General features: G+C 40.2%; 1 protein-coding gene across 3 annotated transcripts in view; it reads left to right on the top strand.

The window, feature by feature from the left end:
- Nucleotides 1-950: 950 nt before the first annotated feature.
- drg2 (developmentally regulated GTP binding protein 2) overlaps nt 951-11,060 on the top strand; it is a 38,601-nt gene continuing 28,491 nt past the window's right edge. For all 3 annotated transcript variants that reach the window (XM_068003095.1, XM_068003096.1, XM_068003094.1), the window contains exons 1-3: nt 951-1,155; nt 4,696-4,856; nt 6,824-6,913. In XM_068003095.1, the coding sequence (XP_067859196.1) occupies nt 1,092-1,155; nt 4,696-4,856; nt 6,824-6,913 (315 nt within the window). In that variant the 5' untranslated portion in view covers nt 951-1,091. The remainder of the gene's footprint in view (nt 1,156-4,695; nt 4,857-6,823; nt 6,914-11,060) is intronic.

The raw sequence follows: 11,060 nt of genomic DNA, 5'->3' as shown, positions 1-11,060 counted from the left end.
AATGCCTTTATGGAAAAATATTTTGCAAACTTTTGCAAGTGCATTGAAGCACATGGGCACCACACTTTAGGAAGGATGTCAACATCTTAGAGAGGGTGCAGAAGAGATTTACTAGAATGGTACCAGGGATAAGGGACTTCAGTTATGTGGAAAGACTGGAGAAGATGGGGTTGTTCTCCTTACAGTGTAGAGGGCCAATATTTATCTTTCAAACAACATCACTAAAAAAACCAGATGATTTGGTCATTACCATATTGCTGTTTGTGGGAGCTTGCTGTATGTAATTTGGCTGCCACGTTTCCTACACCACAGCAGTGACAACTTCAAGAAGTACTTCATTGGCTGTAAAATGCTTTGGGACGTCCTGAGGTCGTGATAGGTGCTATATAAATGCAAGTCTTTCTTTTTATCATACTATGATAACTTGTAAAGTTACTGCAACAAATAGTTCTAGCTTTCCTCCCTATTCAAACAAAAAACAAGTTTGCCAAATATCTTGAGACAACAAGAAAGCCTCTCTCTTTAGTCTTTCCAGAAACTATGTGTAATTACTTGATTATGGACTCAATGGAACAGAGGTTAAAGGAGGATATTATAGTGGTTTTCAAGATAATGAAGGGTTTTAACAGATATTATTAATGAAAGATTGTTGATACAATTGACAATAAGAAGCAGAGTTTCAGGATTATCACCAGAAGAATTAAATGGAATTTACTACAAGTGACGACTGAAGCAGAGACAATCGCATTTAAAAGGAAACTGGATAAATATCTCAAAACAAAAAATATAAATGGATATGAGAATAAGAGCAGATGGTTCGGTTGAAGACCAAGTATGGGTCTGATGGGCTGAATGGTCGCGAAAAGTGTCAGGGATGGAATCCGGAACCAAAATCTTCATTTAAGGGCAGGTGGGATCTTTTTGCAGCGTTGCATTAACGGCCGTTTCCGGTTTGTGCACGCGGGAAGTTTCCAGAATCTCGGAGAATTTTTCGCCGACCGGGCGGTGAATTAATCTCGAAAATCCCCGGGCCGAACGGCGGTCGGAGTCACGTGAAGTTTCTCTCAAAAACATTGCAACTAAAACTCACGATGGGGATTTTAGAGAAAATATCGGAAATCGAGAAAGAAATCGCTCGGACCCAGAAAAACAAAGGTAGGCGGCGGAATAATATATAATACACCATATACATAATATAATACACCCTACACCACCATATACATAATATAATACACCCTACACCACCATATACATAATATAATACACCCTACACCACCATATACATAATATAATACACCCTACACCACCATATACATAATATAATACACCCTACACCACCATATACATAATATAATACACCCTACACCACCATATACAGGATGATACAGCACAGGAGGAGGCCATTCGGCCCATCGTCCTTGTGCCGGCTCTTTGAAAGAGCTGTCCAATTAGTCCCATTCCCCTACTCTTTCCCCAAAGCCCTGTAAATTTTTCCCCTTCAAGTAACCCTAACCCTTTTGAAAGTTACTATTGAATCTGCTTCCACCGCACTTTCAGGCAGTGCATTCCGGATCATAACAATTTGCTGAGTTAAAAAAAATGTTTCCTCATGTCCTCTCTGGTTCTTTTTCCAATTACCTTAAATCTGTGTCCTCTGGTTACTGACACTTCTGTCACCGGAAAGGTTTCTCCTTATTTACTCTATCAAAGCCCTTCCTAACTTTGAACACCTCTATTAAATCTTCTCTTAACCTCTGCTCTAAGGAGAATGACCCTGGCTTCTCCAGTCTCCCCACATAACTGAAGTCCCTCATCCCTGGTACCATTTTAGTAAATCTTTTCTGCACCCTCTCTAAGGCCTTGACATCCTTCCTAAAGTGTGGGGCCCAGAATTGAACACAATACTCCAGCTGAGGCCTAACCAGTGTTTTATAAAGGTTTAGCATAACTTCCTTGCTTTTGTACTCTAGGCCTTTATTAATAAAGCCCAGGATCCTGTATGCCTTTTTAACAGCCTTCTCATCTTGTCCTGCCACTTTCAATGACTTTTGTACGCACGCCCTCAGGTCTCACTGTTCCTGCACCCCCTTTAAAATTATATCATTTAGTTTATATTGCTTCTTCTCATTCTTCCTACCAAAATGTAGGGAAATGTCAGGTTATTCACTTTGGTAGGAAGGATACCAAAGTGAATAACCTCAAAGTGAATAGAAAAACAGAATATTTTTTTAAATGGTGATGAAACTATTAAATGTTGTTCAGAGGGATTTGGGTATCCTTACATATGAGCACATAAAGTTAACATGCCGGCACAGCAAGCAATTAGGAAGGTAAATGGTATATTGGCCTTTATTGCAAGTGGGTTGGAGTACAAGAGTAAGGAAGTCTTGCCGCAATTGTACAGGGCTTTGGTGAGACCACACCTGCAGTACTGCATACAGTTTTGCCCTCCTTATCTAAGGAAAGATATACTTGCCTTAGAGGCGGTGGAATGAATGTTCACCAGATTGATTCCTGGGATCAGAGGATTGTCTTATGAGAAGAGATTGAGTAAAATGGGCCTATATTCTCTGGAGTTTAGAAGAATGAGAGGCGATCTAATTGAAACATATAAGATCCTGACAGAGCTTGACAGGGTAGATGCTGAGAGGCTGTTTCCCTTGGCTGGAGAGTCTAGAGCTAGGGGGCATAATCTCACGATAACGGGGCGGCCATTTCGGACTGAGATGAGGAGAAATTTCTTGACTCTGGATTGTGAATTTTTGGAATTCTCTACTCCAGAGGGCTGTGGCTGCTCAGTCGTTGAGTATATTCAAGACTGAGATCGATAGATTTTTGGACACATAGGGAATCAAGGGATATGGGGATTGGGCAGGAAAGTGGAGTTGAGGTCAAAGAGTCAGGCATGATCTGATTGAATGACGGGACAGGTTCGATGGGCTGTATGGCATACTCCTGCTCCTATTTCTTATGTTCTTATACATTATATAATACACACCATATACACGGTATATAATACACCATACACAGGCTTCTTCGACAGCACTTCCCAAACCCGCGATCTCTACCCTCTAGAAGGACAAATGCAGCAGGCGCATGGGAACAACACCACCTGCATGTTCCCCTCCAAGTCACACACCGTCCCGACTTGGAAATATATCGCTGTTCCTTCATTGTCGCTGGGTCAAAATCCTGGAATTCCCTACCTAACAGCACAGTGGGAGAACCTTCACCACACCGACTGCAGCGGTTGAAGAAGGTGGCTCACCACCACCATCTCAAGGGCGAGCCCACATCCCGTGAACGAAAAAAAAATACACAATATATGTTGTACATAATATACCCCATACACCATATAATACACCTATGCACTATATAATACACCATATACTTTGTACCTAACACCCCCCAGACATCATATATGTTGTATATCTCACCCCACACCATATACATGTACAATGCATCACCAACACCACATGCACTGCATGTGTTACTATATACACTACACACTATATATTATACATACCATATGCACTATATCATACATGACGTAACCACAGTATATAATACACCCCGCACACCATATTGATATAAGATGCACCCTGCACACCATAAACACCCTATGCAATACATACCATTTACATGGTATATAATACACCTAGTGCATCATATGCACTATATATAATAAACCCTAAACACCGTATACACTACATATAATACACCCACACTCCATATGCAGGGTATATAATACACTGCACTATATGTAATATCATGTACACTGTACATAATACACCTGACGCACCATGTACATGATATAATGCACCATACAAATTGTATATAATATATCCTACACACTGATAAACCAAATGCAATGTATATAACATACTCCGCATGCCATAAACACTGAAATACACAGTGCTGTATCTATACACCCTACACACTGCATATCATATAAACTGACTGTATGATACACCCGACACACTATATGTATATAATGCACCACACACATGTGCCCTGTGTATAATACATCTTGCACATTATGTTCCGTCTGTTGTATATAGTACACCTTTCACATCACATGCTATCTATATAATAATGTATCTACATGATATACACATTATGTAATGTCTGATATACTGTTTACACTAGCTGTATACAACGTACCATACCTACTTCATACATAGTTCTTATGTTCTTATAGTATATAATACCCTAAATACCATATATGCAGTGTATAAAATAGCCTATATAATACATTGTACACATTATGTAAACTGTATATAATACACTATATACACTGCATATAATACACCCTTTACATAATATAAGAGCACTCTATTTATTTTACCATGTATATACCCCGTATCTAACTGCATTATACGTCCAAGTCATGGCGATGCATGACTTGGAGCTGGTGGTGTAGTCTATGGGTTCCTTCATTCTAAACTTGGGTTGCATCGGGAGGGAGAATTTTGAGCAATAGAATATTAGGGTGAAGAACAGTAGTTACAAGTCTGTTGCTGGTAGTGGCAGTTGGAGACATTTGACGGGAAGAGTTAAGAGTATTATATACAATGTATATTATCTTGGCCTTAAGTATTTTTATTCTCTATTGTGTATAGGAATCAATCTGCTAAATAAGCCTTAAGACAACACTATTGCAAGACTGATTATAATGTGATTGGTGTTTTACAGCCACTGAATACCATCTCGGTCTGTTGAAGGCCAAGCTTGCTAGGTACAGAGCGCAGCTGTTGGAACCCACAAAATCTACAGGATCCAAAGGGGAGGGCTTTGATGTGATGAAATCAGGAGATGCCAGGGTAGCATTGATTGGATTCCCTTCTGTGGGTAAGGTAAGAACAGGTTGAGCTGACATGTTTGTATTAGTTCTCATTCTCTTCATAATAACAATGCTATCCCCTTGGACAAACATAAGCTGTATAGGGTTAGTGGGACAAACTAGAATAAATGATAAAAATGCATAGCAGGTCAGTCAGTACCTGAGAGACACAGAACATATTTCTTTTGGAACCCATTTGATGAATGATCACACCCAAAACATTGACCTGCTATATTCCGTTAGTTGCTGACTAAGTTGCTGTGCATTTTCTATGTTGGTTTCAGATGTTTTTTCTAGTGTGAGTAACACTTTAAGCTTTACCTCTCTCTCTTGATATACTATCATGTGCCATGGCCTTGGGTTGACATACATTCTTTATGGCTCCTGTTGCAAAAGAAAAACCATACAACTCCCTCTCTAATACAGGAGCTTTAGTGAGATATTCAAGGATTTATTTTCCTCCTGCTACAAGGTTCTAACAGCTGCAGTTTCATTTTAATTGTCCTTTAAAGTGCCCTCCCAGCTCAGATCCAGGACTCTTTCCTGATCCCAATTGCATGTGCTTCTGGAGTGTCAGAACACAAAAGCTATGCTGTAAGTAAGATTTAGGCAAACCTCCTGCCACCAACCCCCTGCAACCTGCAATTCTTTTTGTAAATTGTTGTACCTGGCACCTGTCTCCCTCTCTGGCCATGGCTTCAGTCAACATCCCTGCCTTCTCTTCCGTTTCCTGCTCAGTTTCCACCACTCCCATTGTAAAGCAGTTTGGACAACATAATTGAAAACAATTTTACAACACCAAGTTATAGTCCAGCAATTTTATTTTAAATTCACAAGCTTTCGGAGATTTTCTCCTTCCTCAGGCAAATGTAATTAAAATAAAATTGCTGGACTATAACTTGGTGTTGTAAAATTGTTTACAATTGTCAACCCCAGTCCATCACCGGCATCTCCACAACATAATTGAAACCATTGATCACTAAAACAGCATTGATTACAGCAGTAAGATTGGAATCTTGAATTTAAAAAAGACATTTCAATTTGAAAGAGAAAATGCATTATGTTAAAATGCCACATAAACCCAAATATTATACACAGATATACCTGTACTTTCTGGTTTCTCTTAGTCCCATGTTCCTGTTTTTGTGCCTTAAAAGTACTTACTAAGGACAGTGTGGGAGTCATTTTGCGCAGAGTTCCCTCTTCAGTGAAGAGAGAACTCGACACATAATGCTTGCTGCTACTGATTGAAATTGAAAAGCACAGCAAGAAAGGAAGGTGGAGAGTCACTAATAAATGCTCAGATACCTCCATTTATAATATTTAGGGTTCTGTGAAAATCTGGCAGCATGTGTTTTAGCCTTTGACAATGTAAACTTTGAACCCCATTGAACTTCCTTATTCTTAGTCACAATGAAATTTTGTACACATATATTTGTATACTTGTCAACTTGGCACATTTGGTAGCACTTTTGCCTCTGGGTCAGAAGTTTTTATTGTGATCCCCATTTCAGGTGTCTGCGCTCATTAATGTCAGAGGTTCTATCTTTTAGATAAGATGTTACATTGAAGTTCTTTCTACCTATTCCAATGGTTCAGGTGGACGTTCAAGGTCCCATGGTATTATGCAAAGAATTTTCAAAATAGTTCCTTGCACATGAAGCGCTTTGAAACATCTGAGAGGTTAATAAGGTGCCATATAAATGCATTTTTACAAAAACATACAAGTCCCCTGATATATGGGAGGAGCCCAGGTCACCTAGGCTCGCAAGCTGCTTCCAATTCTAGGCCAGGAGAAATTGGAGCGCAAGGAGAAAAATAAAACAATTTACTTTTTTTTAAAAAAAGTATCAACTTCCTAGTAACCTAGAAAAATAGTCTAAAATGTTGCTAATTAGCCAGTCTTAAATTGAAGCTTTTTACAATGAGCCCATACTTTTAATTTTACTTCTGAAGTTGTGCCAAATATTTGTCTTTCAGTCTACGTTCTTGAGTTTGATGACTTCTACTGCAAGTGAAGCAGCTTCGTATGAATTCACAACCCTTACCTGTATCCCAGGTGTCATAGAGGTGAACAATTCTCTTATCTGATTATTTATCCTGATCTTAGTAAGATGAAACTATACTGGATCTTTGCATGTGCCATGAGGCTGGGCTGGAGTTGCTGTGCTTTGACCCTGGCCTCACCTCGGCAGGAGACTGCGCGCTACTCATTGCGGTTAAAATCTAACTGAGAAAGGTGTTTTTTAAGCTTCAAACCTCAGTTGTTTGTGGAGCTTATCTGCTTGTGATTAAATCCATATTCGTTCCTAAAACAACTAGAATGCCGTAATTGCCATTTACAGCTTTGTGGAACACCTAATATACTCCCTTAGAACAATCTGTTTCCCATTCAGCTCTCATGGAGTTATTCCCTATTTTTTTTTATATCCCCTTTCTTTCCTCTGCTACAAAACACTAACACTGAAGTAATTTGCTCCAAGTTACTGCCTGAAAGGGTGGTGGAAGCAGATTCAGTAGTAATTTTCAAAAGGGAATTGGATAAATTCTTGTAGGGAAAAAATATACAGGGCTATGGGGAAAGAGCAGGGGAATGGGACTAATTGGATAGCTCTTTCAAAGAGCTGGCACAGGCACGATGGACCGAATGGCTGCCTCCTGTGCTGTACCCACTGATATTGTAAAGTTACGTATTTACAGGGTGACGAGAGGTTTCTTTCATTTTTCTCCAATCTTCTCCGCTCCACCTCTTCTGGATGGTGCAGACTTGTTGAGGTATAGTTTCACGGTGTCTGCAGCTCCCTGCCCGTGCCCTTTCCCCACCCACTCTACACTGCTGACTGTAGTCTTTTGTGAGTTCTCCTTCATGACATTGGGGGCAAGAAGAGTTTGGTGTCGGAACTTGAAGCTGTCGTGCGAGAAGTCGCACGCTCGCACAAAGCAGCAGCGCCAGGGAGATCAATCGTGGATTCTGGGGAGACACCTGGACAATCCAGGAGGGTTGCTGACCCTACATGCATGCCATGTGTCATCATTTCAAGTGTAATTGTGCATGAGTGTGTATCTGGGTAACTTTAGAATGCTCAGATCTACTTGAGTTGCTGGAGGTTGAGAATTTCTGAAGTTTGCCCACAGTGGAAACTGGATGCACTGATTTCCCTATATGCTACATCCATCGTCCCTGCATGTTGACCTCTTTTTGATGCTGCTTGGGTTAATTCTGAGTGGTTGGGGTGACTCAGTTTCTTTTGTGAATGTGTTTTAATGGGCACTTTGCACACCACTGCAGTTCTTCACAGTTCCTGCTGGTGGTGCTGCTAAGGCATTAGTAACAGGACAGCCCCAGTACACGCACATGATTCAAAACAATGATATCATTCTAAAAGTATTGATTTTGTTTGTGCGCTCATAATTTCTCTATTAAATTTTTAAAGAATAATGTCCACTCAGCTGAAAATGGGTTAACAAGTTAGAATGAAAAGCCCCATGTGCAGTGTAAATAATGTTCAGTTTTTTTTTCTCAAGTGGATCTTCCATAAACAGCCAAGAGGGCAGGAAATCTACATCCTCTGTTCAAGCAGCTTTAAAACTGGTTGTTCAAAGGATTTCTGATGCAGCCTGAGGAGGTGTTTATGCCTGTGGAAATAATCTGGTGACTCCTGTAATGATGTGACTGAGGTCAGGAGCTTAATGGTGTTGGGGAATTGCAGGATAAGGAAGATGAAGAATTTGCACTGATATAGTATCTTATCACACCTTAGACGTCTCAAAAGTGCATAACGGCCAATTAATTACTCCTGACGTGCAGACACTTATGTTGGAAAGCACAGCAGCCATTTTGCACACAGGAAGGTCCCATTGCCTGTCAGATGAATGACCAGTTTATCTTTTTGGTGGCATTGGTACTCAAAAGCATTGTGACACTTGTTAGTAGATATTATAAATTGATACTTTCCCGTTTTTCTCTTGTATAAATAAGTTAGTGTGTTTACAGAGTAGTTGACTTCACTTCTTGTTCACAGCAGCAACCAGGTTTGTCACAGGGCTTTTCCTTATCTCACTTTTCAATTAACATGGGTGGAAAGTAAATTCAGACTTCTTGCGCTGTTAATATAATGTGTTATAAAAATGGAAAACGGCTGAAATATACAGCAGGTTCATCAGCATTAGAGATGATAAGCTAAGATTTCTGGTGTACCCCCGTGGTTAGAACCAATCAGTATTTCCACCATCTTCTGTTTTTATTTTAAATTTCAAGGATTCATTGTTTTTTCTTATTTCATGCAATGTGGTTCTTTGAATGTACTTGTGACCATTTCCTTTCATATTCGTGATGATACTGTTCAAAAGAATTCTGTTTTACTGTTTTTATGACTCGTGCTGAGGTACAGTTCCATGGTCTCTGGTTGCCCTCTAACGCTTCACCAAAGTGGCCATTTGTTGTGTGTGAGCCTACATAAATGTCACAGAGCTATTCAGCTCTGGGGGACTTCATGGGTGAGCCCGGAGGATGGGGGTGGGGGAGGGGAATCGGTGGATAACAATTAAAAATGTGAGCCCGAGATAACCTTCCCGTTCTTTGGTCTAGGGAGCAGAGGTCAATTGTGTGCCACTGATGGGATCAACTAACTCAGCATTGAGCAGGAATTAATCCTGGGACCTTCTTGTCTTTAGTACAGCACTACATTTACCCCCAAAAAGACGCTGGGTTACTTTCTGCATATTGGTAATGATTACTCTTTCAGATGCAATAGCTGTAATGTTTTTGGGGCTTTTCTGCTTTCTTACTATAGATCTTTTAGCTTCTATATTGTTAGATCACTCTCGTTGACGAGCCCAACTCCCCGTGAAGCGGGGTTAAAGGGGATAATTGGGCTAAAGCATGCAGATGTAATTCAGTCCATTTTAAAGTCTTGCATTCGGTCCTTATTTTAATATACTTTGATTTAATATTATTCGTAGTTAAAAAGCAAGACTTACATCAATTTGGGAATCAGAAGTAGAGTTGGTTGGAGCATAGGAATTTCTCTGTGGTATAGGCCGAGGAGCTACAATGCCCCTGATGCCATAGGCCAAGGAGCTACAGTGCCACTACTGGTGGGAGGGTATAATACACCGTGACAGGTTTATATCGATTTAGGCTGGCTACAGATTTAATAAGGATGTAAATTAAGATTGTTCTGGTAAAAGTTGTTTTCTTGCAGGAAATCCTTTGCTCCATGGGGATTTCTGAAACTGGGTTAGTTTAGCTGCGTAAGGGACTAGAATATTAACTGCTATTTTGCACTTAGATGTCTTCATACTGCCTTGGCCCAACTCTTTGGAACTCCCTTCCTAACCCCCTCTGTGTTGTTACCTGTATCCTCACCTTCAAAAGCCTTCTCAAAACCTGCCTCTTCAGTCTTTTATTTCTCTTCTGTGAAGTACCTTGGAATGTTTTACTAAATTAAAAGCTGTATGTAACTAAAAGTTGTTCTTGTTGGATTTAAGGAAATGATGTCGTAGTGCTTGTGGGGTTGGAGGGAGAAGGAGGATGCAAGAGGATTTATGCTTTTGAGTTCCAGTGTGCTGTGCCACAGCGAATAGGTTACAAGTTCACACTTAAGGTTTTCCTACACAACTTCTTGATCTCAGCTACGTTGTTCAGAGAGATATCATAGTATGTACAACATAGGAGGCGGCCATTCGGCCCGTCGTGCCCAGCTCTTTGAAAGAGTTATCCAATTAGTCCCACTCCCCTGCTCTTTCCCCATAGGCCAGTAAATTTTTTCCCTTCAAGTATTTATCCAATTCCCTTTTGAAAGTCACTATTGAATCTGCTTCCACCACCCTTTCAGGCAGTGCATTCCAGATCATTACAACTCGCTGCGTAAAAAAAATGTTTCTTTTGCTGATCAACTTAAATCTATGTCTTCTGGTTACCAATTCTTCTGCTACTGGAAACGGTTTCTCCTTATTTACTCTGCCAAAAGCGTTCATGATTATGAACATCTCTATCAAATCTCCCCTTAACCTTCTCTGTTCTAAGGAGAAAAACCCAGCTTCTTCAGTCTCTCCATGTAACTGAAGTCCCTCATCTCTGTAGTCATTCTAGTAAATCTCTTCTGCACCTTCCCTAAGGCCTTGACATCCTTCCTAAAATGTGGTGCCCAGAATTGAACATAATATTCCAGCTGAGGCCTAACCAGTGTTTTATAAAGGTTTAGCACAACTTCCT

Source organism: Heptranchias perlo, chromosome 22 (genome assembly GCF_035084215.1).
Source record: "Heptranchias perlo isolate sHepPer1 chromosome 22, sHepPer1.hap1, whole genome shotgun sequence".
Classification (NCBI taxonomy): domain Eukaryota; kingdom Metazoa; phylum Chordata; class Chondrichthyes; order Hexanchiformes; family Hexanchidae; genus Heptranchias; species Heptranchias perlo.
The sequence above is the reverse complement of the archived record's forward strand: the minus strand, read 5'-3'. Positions and strand labels throughout refer to the sequence as shown.